The sequence below is a fragment of the Larus michahellis genome, chromosome 2 (assembly GCF_964199755.1).
Source record: "Larus michahellis chromosome 2, bLarMic1.1, whole genome shotgun sequence".
Classification (NCBI taxonomy): domain Eukaryota; kingdom Metazoa; phylum Chordata; class Aves; order Charadriiformes; family Laridae; genus Larus; species Larus michahellis.
The window spans coordinates 9,478,704-9,496,695 of record NC_133897.1 but is presented as its reverse complement, the minus strand read 5'-3'; the positions used below and the strand labels follow the sequence as shown (position 1 = coordinate 9,496,695).

General features: G+C 42.1%; 1 protein-coding gene across 4 annotated transcripts in view; it reads right to left on the bottom strand.

Annotated features, from left to right (window-relative positions):
* Nucleotides 1-17,992, bottom strand: part of DPP6 (dipeptidyl peptidase like 6) — a 570,235-nt gene that overhangs the window by 41,881 nt on the left and 510,362 nt on the right. For all 4 annotated transcript variants that reach the window (XM_074574110.1, XM_074574111.1, XM_074574108.1 and 1 more), the window contains exons 9-15: nucleotides 17,125-17,279; nucleotides 15,896-15,993; nucleotides 10,897-11,020; nucleotides 9,867-9,905; nucleotides 2,686-2,793; nucleotides 2,005-2,096; nucleotides 388-435 (exon numbers count right to left, since the gene is read on the bottom strand). In XM_074574110.1, the coding sequence (XP_074430211.1) occupies nucleotides 388-435; nucleotides 2,005-2,096; nucleotides 2,686-2,793; nucleotides 9,867-9,905; nucleotides 10,897-11,020; nucleotides 15,896-15,993; nucleotides 17,125-17,279 (664 nt within the window). The remainder of the gene's footprint in view (nucleotides 1-387; nucleotides 436-2,004; nucleotides 2,097-2,685; nucleotides 2,794-9,866; nucleotides 9,906-10,896; nucleotides 11,021-15,895; nucleotides 15,994-17,124; nucleotides 17,280-17,992) is intronic.

Here is a 17,992-nt window from a genome sequence, read left to right as displayed (position 1 = left end):
TTTCAATTTTGTAAAGAGGTGAGGTGCTATCAAATTTCCATGAAAACTGCCGTCTGGAAGTATAAAACCAGTTTATACCCTTAGTTTATGTAATTCTGAATTCTTTCAAGTGTTAATCAGTTCATTTTGAGAGTTTTGTGAGTTGAGACCAATTTAAAATTTGCAATAAAATGAGAAAACTGCTAAATGTAAAACATTTCCAAATGTCAAGCGTTTTGTTTACTATTGTTGTGCTGTTCTGTCTATTCCAGTGGCACACTGCAAGATCTTGCAGTGCCATTAAAGGCGAACACATGAGAAACTGATTCTATTGCAATCTCTATGTAATGATTTGCGCAAGATGGAAAAAACGGGAAGTTCTGTGTGTGAAGTTAGTAAAGCACATACCTGTATAAATGTCGCCTTCTTGGCAAATCTTCTGTGCTGTGGAAATAACTGGGGAAAAAAAAGTTCAAAAGACAAGTGCATGATTAGAAGGGTGTTTACAAGGATCTCATACAAAACCATCTTTATTCCCATAGCCGTTTTCCTGATCTTGTAAAGGCAAGGAATGTTTAAACAGAATTAGAAAACCGTACAGAGGGGCACATCACTGCGGAGGCTCGAGCAAGAACGTCGTAGGCTGCACTGCAGTTAAAAAAAACCATGTAAACGTTTGGGCCCTAGACTTGTCATGTCAGCGGATCAAAAAGGATCAAGGGATTAAGTGAAAGACCTTCACATCTTCACCTCAAGCTTTATGGTGCAGAATTACTGTTAAACATCTTTCTTTTTTCTCTAGAACCAATTTTTACTTCTCTGACCACTATTTACCCTTTGCCCAGGTGGATAGCTAACCGAGGTCTGACTTGAAACCCACTGAAATGTCCTCTTTGTAAAAGGGAGTTGGACTTTCAGGGGAGGTAGAGGATGAAGTTGAAGAATATGTCATTGCCCTTGTTTTGCGCTGAGACTGCGGTGAACCCCCTTTCTGGGTAAACAGTGAAAGCCCTGTTGTGTGGTGACAGCTTCTGGAGGTAACGGAGAGGTGCTGCTGGAGGTGGCCAACCTCAGTCCAATGTATGGGGTCCGGAGCGATCCCCCAGAAGCATTTCGTGTGAATAATGACAGACCACAGGAGCAAATGTAGCATCCACGGGGTGAATAACACATCAGGCAGGATACTCAGCCTGGCCGACCAACTTCCAATGAGCTGCACGTGCCTTGACGTACAGTTTGATTGCACAAATTGCACCTGGTATTTTCTGCTGGACTGGACAGTTAAAATGCAAATAAGACTTTGGTGCTAGTTTGTTGCTTAGCTCTGCCAAGTGGTAAAGACCCTCATATCGTACTGATGTCATCGGTAATTGAGGGCATTCAAATCCTTGAAGGAGCATTGTGCTATTAATGATCATTCAAAGTTTCTCATATTCCAGAGGCTTTTCACTCAGTGACCTTAAGAAAATGAGGAGTGAGAGCCTTGTATCCAGCTGAAACTTTGCTGGGAAAGGAATCTATCTGGTATTTGATTCCAGAAAGCCTTTCAAACATTTTATTACGTAATTTCTTGAAATGTATTTTTCAAAAGTAAGCATTTACAGAAGTTATCTTACAAACAGGTGTGAAGAAGGGTGGGGATTTTTTGCTATTCTAACTAAATACTTGTTTTCTGATGCACTGATATTTTTGCTGGTCAATGAAGGTCTCTTTCTAAAACTGACTGTCTAGGGGGCCAACAAAGATAGACTTCAGTGGTTAATACAGAAGTTGCAGCAGGAGAAACCACTCCTCTACACAAATGTAGTTAATAGTCAGAAAACGAAAGGTTTGAACCATGCAGACAAAACCAAAATAAGACAAAATATATGGAATGGTGTGAGAGGTTAAGACAAAATGCTTCTCCTTCTGCCTTATCCCCACCTCCTTCTGCTCATACATTTCAGATGCATACACAACACCATTGGCACTATAGAGCAAGGCTAAGCAAGGGAAGACTGATTTGTTGGACCAAAGTTTACTTACATTTTATGCCTCTTTTCGTCATATGCCAATATCTTTGTCACATCCCAGTCGCCAGATGTAATAGACTGTAAGTTATCGCTGCTACTATTGGGCTGCCAGAAAGAAAAGAGAATTAGATTTCTTTATTCTTAAAAGAAGGTATCTGAGCAAAGCTTCTCTGCTGGAAAAGGGAGCTCTTTTGACTCCATTACCTATTAAAAATAAACCACCTGTGCGTAATTTCCACCCCTCCCCCTGCTATTTCTGTGAATCCGAAGGCATAGAAAAAATACAGCGTCAGAATCATCTCAACCATAACTCCATTGAAGATAATGGGATGAATTCAGCACACAACGGCTTCAAACCCCTTCCTCTAATCCAGCGTACCCATGAGCTTCTGATTAATCCTTTATGGCAGTTCAGGGATTTACTTATTTATGTACAACTAAGGCACTAAAAAACCAAAACAAAGCAATGATACTGTTTGGAAAGAGACGGTTGACCTTTTTATTTTAAGTACCATCTCATATGGGAATTCATGTTATCTTATGCCCAATAAGCCATGACTGAAGGTTTTGTTTTGTGCACAAGACCCACATTCTACATTTGCACCTTCCCGTCTGGCCCCTATGAGCACAGATACTGCTTTTTATTGCTTTCTACTGCAGGTGAGACCCAAATCAGCAGCAGCGAGTGAGTCACCTGTGATGACGACATGGCGATGTGGTAGAACTTCCCGCGTCCTCCCTGGGGAATGGCTCGGACAAAGAAAAACTTCCGACCGTCCTTGGAAAAAATTGGCTCTTCGTTCTGTAAGGGGCAAATTTAAGGGTTGCATTACCGTTAATTTATTGTATTTAAAATTGCTCAGCACTGCAAACCCCTGTGAAATTAATTCACATGGGAATAGAGGGGGCTCTTTAACAGCAACCTGAGGGAAACAAAAAAAACACTGAAAACCAGAGAAAGTTTCGAAAATTATTGCTTCTGTGCTCTCGGGAAAGCAGACACCTTTCAGCTGTGGGGAGACAGGCAGCAAGGAGAGTCCCTTGGCTATAAAGTAAATTCCTATTTGCAAAGCAAACAGTGCACACATACCGCTGGCTGGTCGGGGCAGTTGGAATGAAGCCTTTAGAAATGGTTTGAACCCTGTCGGCACAAGTATGACAAACCCTGTTTACTCTGCTGGAAGAACTGATCTATTCCTGTCCTCGAGGAAACACAACTAACTGCTGTCTTTTCCTACCCTCTTACAAATGCTTATTTCACTGAATTATTTACAAAGGGGAGGATATCTTGCAAAACTGTCTTTGACACAGAGCTCCCAGGTGAACGCCATGATGGACTTTTATTGGGTGACTAGAACTTTCAAGCAGAGGCAGAAGAGACCCAGCAGAAGGAAATCAAACACCGCATGTGACAAGCAAGCATTTGCTGGAAGGGTCTTTGTTTTCTTTTTGTACAGGAACCCCGAGACACATGGAAGGTCTCCGCTGCAGGAGACGGCTGACCAGCAGATTACAAGGGAAAGCAGAAGTATGGTCCGTGTGTTGTGACACAGAAGCACTGTACCAAGGGAACTGGCTAGGTGAAGCTCCTCCACTCTGCATCTTGAATAGTTGGTTCTAAAACAAGAGCTGAACCACTGCTGAACCTTTCCTGTGATATCAGGCTTTTCTGGGGACCGGCTGAGCCCTGCCTGCCCCGGCCTCTGGCTCCATGGAGCTTCATGGCTCCTTCTTCAAGAACAATCAACAGGGAAATCGTTGCTCAGCCTCTTCTGGGTCGTCCTTTGGTTCAAGGTTTATCAAACACCTCAGCTTTCTGCTTGGCGCATGTCAAGATACCACGCTGAACCAGAAGAATTTGATTGTGCAGGAAGACTTATGGCTAATGCAAACACCTACAGCAAAGAAATAAACATTTTTATTTCTCATAAGCTAACACATTATTCTTACTGTGCGTTCTTTTGCTCCCAGTTCTTTACTGATTAATTCTTTTCCACTATTTATCAGATTTATCAACACTGTATTAGGCCTTCAAACTGTTTGTTTTTCCTTTTGTTTTTCCCCGCTTAGATTTTCAGTATATTTTAAAATATACCCATTTGCAGTTTGTTGCAGTTCTATGAAATAATGGTTTCATTTGTTTCTGACATTGTTCCGGAACTTGAAAAGTGAAACTCTATATTATTTCCAAAGTCTTTCGCGACAGGAGAAACCTCATTGAAAAACAACCGGTGATAACTCGGGCAAACCTTCTGCTCGACGGGCTTTCCTTTACTGAGGGAAACAGTGATGAGTTCACCCTACGTTTCTATATCTGCGCCTACTGCATTATATATTCCCGCAATCCGTCTCTGCCAGGGAGAGCAGGCGTTGCGCGGATTAGTTTGAGGTTCATTCAGTGACGGGGGAAGGAGGTGCGTGGCAGGGATGGCAGACGCGAGGTTTTAGCGCTCGGCTGATGTTATGCGACAGCCTGTTTGCGTGTTCCTGTTGCCAGGAAGGCAACACGTTAATACAACCGGAACTTTAAGATCTCGACAGAGCTGGTGACTTATCCTGGATGGTAAATGAGGGGGACGCATCAGGCTGAAAGGCTTTTGGAACAGGATTTTATACTGTTGGGAGCTACACTGGGCATGTAATTAAAATGTTCTGCATGTGATACAAAAAGTTTGAGCTTTTGGCCGACTATTATTCACTGAACGCCCAAAACACGAGAAGAGCACACCTTGAAAATAATAGGAGATCAGTTCGACGCTGGCAAAAGAAAGTACTTTTCCTACGCAGCAGGATGTCCTCATGTCAGCTACCCCTAGCAGTAACTCAGTGCTCTGAAGACTCAGGTATAAGGGGAAAAAAAAAAGTAAGGAAGCTCTTGTATGATTCTACAGCAGCTTAAATTGAAGCTTAAATCTAAGTCAGTAAATGTGGGTCCCTGATCCCATTTGCCTTTCCGGGACCCATGTGAAGAGGCAGTGGCCTGCTTCAGGAAGCAGATCTACCCAGAGCTGCTCACCTGTGATGGGCGATTGTCCCCAGGGTAGAGCAGGAAGGAAATCTGGTGGTTGGAGCTGAGGACTACCCAGTCACCCTCAGAGTTGAAGGAACAATCACTAAATAAAGGATGACTCCGTGTCTGCAGAAGGAACCGGTGGGACTAACCAACCTGCGTCGCTATCAGTAAAAGAAAGCAGCAGCAACTCCATTTCCAGCAACCTGTTTAACGCTGTGTATCAAAATGATGCCACCAAAGATTTCAGCTTTTGTGGAAGAGATAAGGTGATGGGAGGCTGCTGGAGGGTTCCCTGACGCCTGGAGGAATCAGTGCTGGAGTTCAGAGCTGCGCAGCACAGGACAGTGTATCTGCAAATGGTCAGGAGAAGAAGAAACCAAGGAGTGCCTCAGAAGCTTATCCCAAGTTTGACAGAATCAGGATGCATGAGGGGACAACACTAAGGGCAGTCTGAGATCTTAGAGAAGGGCATGAAGTCCTGGAACAAGGAATAACAATAAAAAAAAGGTAAAGTGTATTCCAGAGGTATGGAGAGGGATCACTGAGCATCACTGGATCTGTAGCCACTCTTTCTGATGCACCTTTGTCCAGATCCCAGAATTAATGATTTTGCTCTGTAGGTATTTATTCTTTCAGGGAAATTCCCCAATACTTTAAGTGTCACCTGGCAATAGCTCTGATAAACAGGTGTGATATAAATCCTTTTAACTCTTTGCGTTTTGGTAAGCAGTTCATTGAAATACAATGAAGTGTTATAGATTCTCATCGGCATTATTGTGACAACAAAGTCACCTCCTCCTCTGAGAGCAAGGGGAAGATCTCTTTTCACCCTCTGCCACACTCATCCCCGGGGGCAATACTGAGCTTCATCCTCCATCCTTGTCCCCATGATCATCTGTGGTTGGACACAACACACCAATGGCCATCTCTGAAGCCAGGCCACCTGCCATCAAAATACAAGGTCATCACTGGAGAGGAGCCCATGCCTCTGAGTATCAATCTCCTCCACTGGCCGAAATCGGGACTCTTCATTTAAGCACCAAAGACACTGTAACGACACGCTGTTTGGTTAGCTCTGGCAGGTGAATTTGTGCATTTGAAATACGGGGATTTGGGTCCTATTTCTGCTTCATCCTTTGTCTTTAGGGCAACTTTAGGTCAATTATGGGGTTGTTACATGACAAAAGGGCTTTACAGGGTGAAAGAGTCAGTCCTGTTTGTAAGGTTCTCCGAGCTCTGTTTTTATTTAAAAGAATCTCATTTCATACTGCCTATTAACTTCGTATGAGAGAATCATTACTGGGTTATTATGCTGTCAGTTTTAAGACAAGGGAGTTATAAAAGAAAAATGGTGTGAGGTACTCAACATTTCAACCTTTTGATAGAGCAAAAGTCTTTATTTTCAGACTTAGGTGCCCTGAAACGTTAGGGAAATAGGAGAATTGGAAAGAAAAACTCAGCCCAAAGGAACCGTTATCGGGGGAGGCCAGCCAGCCCACTCAGGCAGTTTTGGAGGTTATATGTCTCTAAAGAATTTTGTGGTAATCTCCTGGCCCTGCCGACGTCAACGTCAAAGTCCATAGCCTTTGATGGAGTTGGAATTGCACCCTGGTTTATAATTAAATTTGTTCAGGCCACATTCACAATTAAATAAATAAGCCAATTAAAATGCCAGTAAAGTTCGTCTCCAGCAGGTGCTCAGGAATTGTCTTATTTCTCCCTTGCTGACTCATTGCCTGCATATGACCATGACCGGCACTATTGGGAAATGGCTTCTTCACAAAAAATTGAAACACAATTGCTTATAGCTATAATTACTGTTGCAAAGAATTTGTATATTTAAGCAAAAGTATGAGCAAAGTTCAATCTGGCTTTTATGCTCGGAAGTGCACAAGCAAATATATAAATAAAAGCAGTAAAAACTTCCAAAATCCCTAGGCAGCTTCAGTGAACATGCACCTGCTCTATTTGTGCAAAAGGTTTGAAAATTCTGGTCATATCATCAGACAAGGAGTGACAGACACTTTCTAGTCTGTATAAATACTGTATATTTCTCACTATATTTTGAATAATTTATCCTATTTTTCAGCTACACAGATGGTGACACCAGTATTTGTCTTTGCCTGTGTTGGAGAGAAGCTCTCCAAAGTTTCTGAACTTGAATAAAATTAATTCATGAGCCCAGAAGGGAACACAAGATCATTTACTATGACCTTCCATACACAGACTATTAAATTTCACTGAGATACTACTATAACAACAAAATTCAAATTCATGGGTTGTACGCCCTATCTCAGAACGCCCAGTGTTTCAGGCAGCTGAAAAGAGTCAACCCTGTCATCCTTGGAGACTCTCTCACGTCCTTGGTGCGTTTCTGATACCGATGTTTTCCTCTCCTTGTCTCCTACTTCCAGTCTATTGTGAAGTTTGCCCATATTCCAGGAAGATCAGATTTACTTAAACCTCCAAGAAAAAGGTAAAGCTCTCATATGGTTTCCAAATCAGGTGTTTGGAGTACTTTGAAGGAGTATTTTAAAGAATGAAGCAAGGAGCTAGATTCCTTGATCCTACTGATTTAAAATGGGGGTCCTTCTCAAAAAAGGTCTGGTCAATGGAGCATACAGAGCAAGCTGGCCAACCAGGCAATGGGTGTCTTCTTCAGGGTGGCATGAATCACTTTCAAGGTCCGTTGACCGTGTGACCACACTGCTCACCATACTGTCTGTCTACAGAGGGGAATTGGGCACCTATATTAAAATGTGTCAACCAAGGAGTCTTCATCTTGAGCTGAGTCACACTCCTGAGCTCCTCCAATAGCTGCCTAAAGTGGAATTCATCTCCTCCTTAAAGAGGTTAGGGGGCTCACACTAGCATTTAGCATTTTCCCATCATTCTTGTAGTCAGACACACCTGCCATGAAAGAAACTTTCCAGTTATTAGATGAATGTGTCATAGAGTAAAAGGTAAATATAGAGAATCCAATTATCCTAGTAATCAAATATTCAGTCAAAACCAGAATTTTAAGTAATTTTGTCAGAAATACAGGCGAAAGGGCTCTATAATTCTTCATGTTCTTACAAAAGCTTTTGAAGAGCATTATCAAATGTCTCCAAAGTCCATAGCAAGTGTTATCTTAGTTTAATTCTGAGACGTCTGACTCATTTGGCTGTAATCAATACACTTCTCTAATGTCAAACTAAGTATATCATGTTTGGAGACATACTATATCCTATTTTCTCCTGCATCTATTGGAGACAGATCGTCCTTGGAGCAGGCCCGTTAAAGACTGACAGATCATTTACTACAGTTACTCAGGACAAAGCACCACCTTTTAATGCTTGTCCATGTAGTAGGGGAACGTCTAAAGAACCACAGCCCTGTAAAAACACAAGTTTTACTACACTGCAGTAATGGAGGTCCCGGTAAATAGCCGTTAAAGGATTAAAACCGTTCTTGGGTTTATAAAATAAATGAATCCTGTGAACTACTTTTCTTTTTTTTTTAAATTTTAAAGATACAAAATATGAGCAATTTAATTTTCTCTTGACTTGGCTTGTCTTTGAAGCTTTTGTTTTCTACCCAAGCCAACACTGCCTTTACAAATGTAAAGAATACTCAGCAGCACTTTTACTCTGTACCTGAGTATACCAGCAAAAGATTATTTGAAATGCTTGGAGCACAAAATCTATTTTCTCTGTAAAATCAATTTTTATCTGGATCAGACACAGCCCCTTGCTGTAGGACAGCCACTGGAACAGAGGAGATCATTGTTCTTGCTGTGAACTGATGTACCGCGGTTTCTACAGGTTCTTGGATCCTCTGAACAAGCTGTGACAAAAATGTGAAATGCTTTAAATCTGGACTTGGAAAAATATAGTACAAGATCTTCATCTGATATGCTACTCCCTGTCTGGCATTCATATATCCCATGAAAAACAGTTCGCTATTGTGGCTGAATTGGTATCAGCAGCTTCTCTCCAAAGAACAGCTTAATCAAATCTGAGGTCACTTCACAACCCGACTGCTGGGGAAGTGTTATAAATGATCTTCAGGAGACTTACATGCCGGAAATCTAGAGGTTTTATACAGACATACCTTGAAAAAAACACTCTTTTCTGAAAAGAAAAAAAAAAGAAAAAAAAAGAAAAATCCCATAAATCAGAACTTCTCGGGCGTTTAAACTTTCTATTCTATTTTCGATTTTTTTTTTTTCAGGGTTTATTTTCATCTTTGTTTTATTTCATTTGGGGGATAGCAGCACATAGCACGTGTAAGCTCTCATGGTTTCAATTACCCCACTGACAATTTAATTTTATTTTTCACCCTTCTTACATGTGCAAATAGCTGGAGAGTAACACAGATAATTTTGTCAAATTTAGCTCAAATGACTTAAAAGTCCCATTGGCATGATTTTGTCTCTGAATGGACATAGGCACGTTTCATGAAACAACCATTGATCTTCTGTTTTCGACAGTGAACATCTTTCCTGCCTAGAAGACAAGAATGCAACCACTGTGCTGCTTACAATCATCATCAGTCCCAAAAGCGGGGTACGAAGGACTGCCTCTGAAGGTGACGAGTCTCACACAGATACTGTCAGGGGGTGAACTTCCACCAGCATCAGCTTCTCGTCTCTTTTAAATCCAAGCAAATTGAAGGCTAAGAACTATGGGACCTATCAGAGAAGACGGCATCTTCAATAAGAACTAGTTTATTACTGAGAAACCCTTTTCCATAATACAAATTGTGCTATCTTCCACGTATCTTTCTTAGGTCTGGAAATCAGTTTTTCTCTTTGGGGGAAAAACAATGAAATAAAAAACCTACCAAAAACTTGACCGCGAAGAGAAGATCACTATTACCTGTCTGTGCAGCCAGCCTTCGCTTTCATCTTCGTGTTTCTAAAACAAAACAAGATCATTAAATGCCATACTTTGCATGTATTACATCTAACTTATCAGTGCAGGAAGCGGTTGGATTGACTCTGAAAAGTTGTGCAGAAGCGCAACGAAACTGTTTAAATGTGTGTTTCAGGAGTGTAATCCAGTGACTGCTCTCCTTGTCTTTCCTCTCTGGTGAACAAGCATGCACTCGCTCGAGAAAACATTTTACTCATACAGACAAAACGCACAAACCCACAGGATATATAATTCCCCAAAGAAATAAAGCTTCTTAAAAAATAAACAAAGTTTGAAACAAAAGTTGTGAAGACTCTGCACTGTGCCCTATGCATAGTATTGCATCATTTTTACGAGGAATAGATATATCAGAACACTTTTCTGCTGTGGAAACACCTAAGCCAGTTTAAAAGGTGGTATCTGCTGTTACTTACGCAGGTTATGTCAATATGCCATTTACGTTAGTGTGTCTAAAGGAGGGATTAATTAACTACAATTAAAATGCGGGTAGATAAGCAAGAGCCATTTTTAATGCCATTAAATATATAAAATCATAGAATCATTTAGGTTGGAAAAGACTGTTAAGATCAAGTCCAGCTGTACCCTTAACACTGCCAAGTCCACCACTAAATCATGTCCCTCAGTGTCACATCTACCTGCCTTTTAAAATACCTCCAGGGATGGAGACCCAACCACTTCCCCGGGCAGCCTGTTCCAATGCGTGACAGCCCTTTCAATGTGTGTGTGTGCTTGTGCGTACTCTCTTACACACACACACACACACACACACACACACACACACACACTCTCTGTTCCCGGCTTTGTAGAAGGTGTAAAAAAAAAAAAAAGTAAATATTGCAAACATTTTTTATATTCTGCCCAAATAAATGTGTGCCAGCTGGTTTGTTGCCAGGTGAGAACAACTGAACTACTTTCTCCTGGTGTGGGTTATGAAAACCGATGACGAACGACCATTTGGCTCATCTCGCCTTACCTTCGTGCAGACTCCCGTGGTGGCGTCGCACAGCGTCAGGATAGACACGTTCTGGGCCCTGTTCAGCCAGTTTACCGCCACCTTGGTGCTGGTTGCCCATTTCACCATGGTTATGTAGTAGTCCCTGCAAACGCAGACACAGGTAAGACAAATCACAGTGTTGACATCCTAATGAATTGCCACAAGGCAGAGCAGGCGGAGGCTGCTGCAGGCAAACGAGCTAGGAGAGATCTCTGGTTATTAAGAATGCTGCGTCTTGATGTCTCTAGGCTTCCTTACGTACCGATTTCAGCCCCTAAAAATGACACTTTCAGGGCTGTGCAGGTGTTTTATCTGCCACTTCTGAAAGTCATTTTCAGAGAAGAGACGAATACAGAGATAAGGAATCTTTCAAGCTATTCCGTCTTCCAAGAAGGACTGAAATGCCTGGAGCGACAAATTTATGCATAGGTGGAAAAGAAACTGCAAACAATTTCCATTCTGAGCACACTAACTGGCTGACTTAGACCCATCACTGCCAAATGGTTGGATTCTTTATGCTTATGAAGAGTTAATGGCATCTAAATTTGCCTATTGCACACCAAAATGTCCACGAGCGTTGCATTAAAAGGAAAATAGCAAGAAGGATAGCGTTTAGAGAGACATAGGTTTCTGCAAAGTAGATGCAGCTGGTTGTCATAAAGACGTCAGCAGAGATGTGACAGTTTGCACCGGCAAAACCACTGTTCCACATTCCCTCTACCATCCTCTATTGCTGGACATATTCAGGTTGTGCTAATACTTGGAGTAAATCACTAGTATGGGCTGCACGGTCCTGTAATCAGCGTCTTAAGGAAAAGTCCTATGCAACAGTGAGCAATGGAACCACTTAGGCTGGGCTGGAGAATACAGGATCCCAACTAAATACAGTGATGGTCGGCTTCTCGGAGCCATTCTGCGGTGGTACCCACAGATGTCCACCTCCGCAGCAATTCAGGGCTTCACCACTTTATCTGTAGGGTAAACCCCTGTCTGAGCTGACAAAGCTGGTAATGTTACAATACACTGCTGGGCTACATGGGCCAAAGACATCCTTAAATTATAATATGACTTTTCACAGCATACAGTCTATAAAAAATTTATTAGTTCATTTGTTTGCTATAAAATATGTATAAGGAATTGTTGCTCTCATTGGAATTAATGTGCTGTGTCTGGAGAGTACTTTGTGTTCTGGCAAGCGCTCCCACATATACTGAAGAGAGAGGGCAAAAGCAACAAAGGCACGTTTGTCTCGCAAAATAACAAGTTGGAAATTGATTTCGTAGTTTTCGGTAATATTTAGTGCCTGAATTTGGCTGGGGAAAAACAACAAAAGACCTCAACGATTGCATCCACTGCACTGGAAGGAAGGATACTTTCAGGTGAGACAACAGCAGTCTGAAAATTCAGTGCCTGAAATAAAATCGTAATTTTACTCTTTATCAGCAACAGCATAGACCTCAGGAGGAAAAAGACAACAAAGCAAAATTAAACCGTATAACCATCTCTTCTTTCTCTCCAAAATTAACTGAGCAGATTCAGACTCCCCAGAAAAGGAATGAGAATTTAGTACATATTGTGGCTTGGAGCGTTTTTTCCGTAAATCCAATTTAAAGTTTGAAGGACATGTATTCAATTTTTACATCCCTCTCACTGTTTGAACACAGGAGCCATAGTTCCTCCTCAGGAAATTTTAATTATTATTTTAAGTCAAATACTATCTTCCCTACCACCCTAGAGATGGGCATGGAGTCTTAATTTCTCTCTGAAGCCTTTCCCACCCATCAAACCCACGGATACTCCAGCCAGCAGACAACTGCAGACAGTCGTATAGTTATTATTCTAGTCCCAGAGTAGTGTGAAGTCTGTAATTTACTCCACTTCACATCTCTTCTGTAGGACAACCAAGTTTTTTATGTTTCCCATTTTGCAGAGGAAAATGAGACAATAAGGCGTGATTCATCTCAGTTAATTTTAAACATCTGCAGCTCTGGCAGCTGCACCGGTTGAGCAGCCAGAGGAGAGAAACAGGGAGTCAGTGTATTTCCCAAGCCCTCTTCTCCTGACCTGAACCAGATTTTATAGGGAGCTGATTTAAGGAGAACCTATTTCTTCCCACAGAGCGAAATCTAGACCAGCAGGTACCCGACGGCTTCGTTCGTAGACATCCCCATCAGAGCAGGTTACACCCTCCCAAAGGGAAGGAATAACTTCTCCGAGCCCCTTCTGGAAGGGGGCAGTTACGCTGAGGTTTGCAACGTGTTTCCCCATCCCAGTAAAGACGTTGGCGGTTGGGTTTGCAGTCATCCGAGACCGGTCACTGTGCAGCGCCCTTATCCATCCCCTAACTTCACCTGGCTGCTTTCTGGAGGTATGAATCTAAAATAGGAGGTATGAATCCACAATATGAATACTTAAAGTATGACAACAGTAATAAAGCCACAAATGCCACAAAGAACGGACAATGATATATTATATGGCCAAGTGACAGGCAGCAGCACAACCCGCGGTCCCCGGGGCACCGCCGGCTCCTGCCTCTGATCCAGACTCCAGTTTGTCTGAGTTTCTCCATTATTTATTTGTTCACGGCCCGTGGCAGGACCAGTGATGATTTCTGCACTCAGAGGAGACGACATCGTTCTTTAATTCGCCACCTGGGATGCAAATATAACGTGAAAAATAAGTTGGATCATGGTTCAGTTCTGACCATCTGCTGATGCAACTCTCGGGGTCCAGCAGTTTTCACCAAAATAAAAAACTGCCTGTCAGACATTAAATGTTTTAATACTTCTTCCCCCCGCTGCAGTTTCCACCCCTTCCCTTCACTTTCTTTTTCTCCCAGAAAAGCATGGCATTGGGGAAGATTTGGCAAAAATGCTCAGAATGAAAGATTTTTAAAAAGGAAAAATTATTAAAATTGTACATTTGTTTTCCCATCATCAGCTTTGTTTTTTTTTTCTTTCCTTTTTTTTTTTTAAACTGAAAAATATCCTTATTCTGTGGAAAATTTCTGACTTCCTTTAATTCTGAAAGAGAAAAGACCCTGGCGTATCTCCACTTTATTCTCAGCTTTATTAATTGTACCAAACCCCTTTGCTCCAGATAAAAAGCACACCAAGAAGCACCACTCTGCCCATGTATCAGCTGCGTGAACAGATTGCGCACGCTGAAAGGCTTCAGATGCTCTGCTTGAAGATCCTTATCACCGGCTTCCCCTGCTTCTTTGAAACTCCCTTCTGTAACTAACTGTACGGTACGTCCCTCTTGCCTATTTTAATGAAACGTTATCGCACTAATCCCCTCATTTCAGAAAACATATGCATAATGAAAATGCACCCCTATTGCTCTAGCAGCACTACTTACACCATGCCCTAGGGATGGAAATTGCCATGGTTTTGATGAAATATACAGAGACTAATTAATTAGGATATATTTTCTGTCATTTTACAATATCGATTGCAACCAAATAACTACAGCCACCCGTAGCCACATAGGACAAATTTATTAACAACACTTGGATCTTGCGGTCTGAAGTTATTACTACAGTTAAAACGTCCCCGAGTCTCTCTGTTTACAGAGTAAGCTAGCAACAAGAAAAATGATACCGTGCGGGAGCTGCAGTTCTGATTCTGTGATTGGGATACTGTGATGGGATGCGATCCTGGACCGCTGCCTGCTGTGTCTGGATCTGAAGCTGTTTTACTGAAAGGCAAGGGCAGTTACGCCCCTTTGGTTTGGCCACAGGTCAAACACCTTTCGCTGCATAAGTGGATGCGGAGTATTTTATTCAGTGAAAACACGTTCTGAGGCTGACACTAGCTTTCTTAGCAAAGACAGGCAACTCCCACCGTAAATAATCCCACTGGTTTAGTATCCTCTCATCAGATGACTACGCAGACTATTTATCTAGAGGCCTTATGTATTTACCACGCGTCATGACGATCACCCCTGCCCTCCAAGCTGCCCTGTCTCATTAGCTCCGTGCTGTACCTCCGTCTTTGCTGGCACTGGAATTACAGATCCAGCAAACTAATTTAGCAATCAGTAAGGAAAGGTGAGCACGCACGTTGGGTGGATGCTCCTGCAAGATCAAGTGATGTGCCTGGGAAGGATAATCCTGCAGCGTTACATTTGGAAGGGTCACTGCGGATACTTCAGATGTAGAAGCAGAGACAGATTTCTCTTGACCTGCTATTTCAAGTTTAAATCAAAGTTACTGGAATTTGGATTTGGAGTCTAATCTCCAAGCTTTGCAGGGAGGTGTGCCATGCGTTATCTAAAGCTGCTTCTCTCCTGAACAACATCATCTTCCTTTCAAGTGTTCACCGACCCATAAAGGTAGCTCAAGCTTTGACCACCACACGCTGAAGTCTGAGCCAAACTTTTAAACTCTTGCTGAACGCAGATTTAGGCACTTACTTAATTAGAAATGGGTGTCTAAGTAGTTGGCTGAATCGCAGGCCGACTTCTAAAATACGCTTGCCCTAAAATCCGCAAAGAGCTTTCCTTTTCGTTTTTAATGAAGGCTGGCCAATGTATTTGCAGCACATCTGCCTGGCTTCATTCCCGTGAGCACGTCACGGAGCAGTGAGCTCCGGTTCGCTGTGTTACAGGGCTGCCGTGTTTCTGCCTCACGGTCTCTCACACCGGGTGCAGACAATATCCCCTTTACAATGCCCGTGATTACACGTGAACTGAACGCGTTACGGATTTTGGGACATTCTGCCAGGTTCTCTGAAAATAACCTTACGCCGAACTTAGTCTGGGTCATGGCCATTTTAAGCAAAACGATGAAAGAAAAATAATGTTCTATAAAGACACATGTAAGAACAAAAATAATTTAAAAAAATTGTAAACGGATTGACACAAAATGACACTGGCAGAGAAAGGTACTGCAAAATGATCTTGAAAAAAGTCAGGGACTGATTTAAATCCCTGACAGAATGGGGGGTCCAGCATCCCAGAGCAAGAAAGCACCTACCTCATTCTCTGATCGTCGGGGGGAGTCATTTCCAGGTCATGGGTAGGTCCGTTCAGACCAATCACATGCAAAGAAATAGTTGGATTTTCCATTCCAGCCTGGATTTTAAAATAAGAACGAATTACCATCTCTTATACAACACAGAATGGTTTTGATTCGTTACGTCCCCATGGATGATAAAAATGCGTTCCCAGTGTACGGGGTTACGGACTGGCCTGCTGCAGTTGTCCACGAGAAAACGGTGACTGCAGTGATACGGCACCGAGGCGTGGCGAGGTCGGTAAGCACAACCCAGGGGTAATTTTACTTAGGACACTTCTACCCTTGCTAAAAAAATGCTCCTTTTCATGGTGACTAGAAATATTGCTATTTTAGGGTGGGTTTTTTTGATAAAACGTTGTCTAACAGGATGATAGTAGATATAGTGAAGCACTGATTCATTTGGAATTGTAGGAAAAGGCATCCCCTGCCGAATCACTGCTGCCTTCCACGAAACCTGCATATACGTTGCTATCTCTCCTGTTAAATTACGCTTCAATTTGGACCAACAGACGAGGTCTTGGGTAATCAGTGCCTAAAGCGAGATACCCAGAAGAAATGACTGCAGCACAGCACACTTCTGCACTGTCTTATAGTAGAAAATTGCAGCAACGGCAGCAGCAGTGTATCGACACTGGTAGAAAGCTGTGCTGGCGCTGTGTACCCCCTGCACAGGTCTCTGCAATCAAGGAGATCGGCTCCTAAGTCTTTTCTGTCTTTTGCCGTGTTCTGTGTAACGCCCAAGCACAACATGGCTCCGAAGCCAAGCTATCTCCTCTGACATTAGGCCATCCTGGGTATTCCAAGGAAGCCCAAACACTACATTTTCCTTCTATATAAATTTAAATGTACCTAAATGTAGTAATGCTGGCATCCAGATTCTCAGACACCTATCCAGCGTGGAAGCACAATTGCTTTTAGGCGGGTACAAAGCAAGAATTTTTAAATTTTATTTTCATTATATTTACGGTGACTAACGCTTGAGTCAGAAAACTGCAATTTTACAAACGCAACTAAAGAGTAATGAAGACCACATTCACTGGGGAACAGCTGATCTTGCCTTAGATCTGTTTATTCTCATTGGCTATGAATGTGCACTATTATACGGTCTCCTGTCTGAGCCTCCTGGAAAACAAATCTAATTTTTTTTTTGATAGAACAACAAGACCATTTGTTTTATTTCCCCTTACCTTTGGATAATGATACGTTTTAACAGTAGGGTAAAGGCTGCCAGTGTACACTGGGATCTCCATGGTGGGGACTCGGGAGGCATTAATTGTTGCATACGCTAACCTCGTGCCATCAGGAGACCACCAATGAGCAATATGAGTCTTCAAAATCTCCTCTAATTAAAAAAAAAAAAAAAAAGGAAGGGGGAGAATAGAAAAAAAGGCTATTAGACAGAAATTACTAGTTAGCCATAAATGAAAGAGCATAGATATGAAAATCCCAGTCTAATCACAGCACAGGGAAGATGCCACAGGAAAGTCAATTAAAAATACTCATTAAATTTATGCCATGTACACAAATGAATACAATTGATAACAATTACTCTGAACATATAGTTTATTAAGCATAATTATCTTGCTCAAGAAACATCAAATTATTCATATTAGTACACATACTCATGACAGCATAAAAGGCCCTGCTGCTCCTATTATGTGTCCGGTACATGGATATGTGAACACATATAGGTGGACGTGTTGGCAGAGCTTGGGTTCCTACCTGCCTGATGGTAAAATAACCAAGGTTCCCCCAGGTAACATAACCGAGGGTCCCTCGGGCCAGTGGAGAACCGGAATGACTGAGATTTAGTTCTCCTCCATAAAGAGTCCACAAAGTCATACCAGAGACATATCATTGGATTCAAACAGTGTTTATACTTAGATACAAGTGCTTCATCTACAATTCAAAACTTCCTAAACTCTGTTGCCAGTTGGGAATAAACAAAAAATTCGCAATTTTCTATAGGTTATGCAATGCTGGCACTTTGTAAAACTTTACAAGATACCAGGCTTTAGAGTCTGCGGCTTGGATACCATCTTGACTTTTATCCCT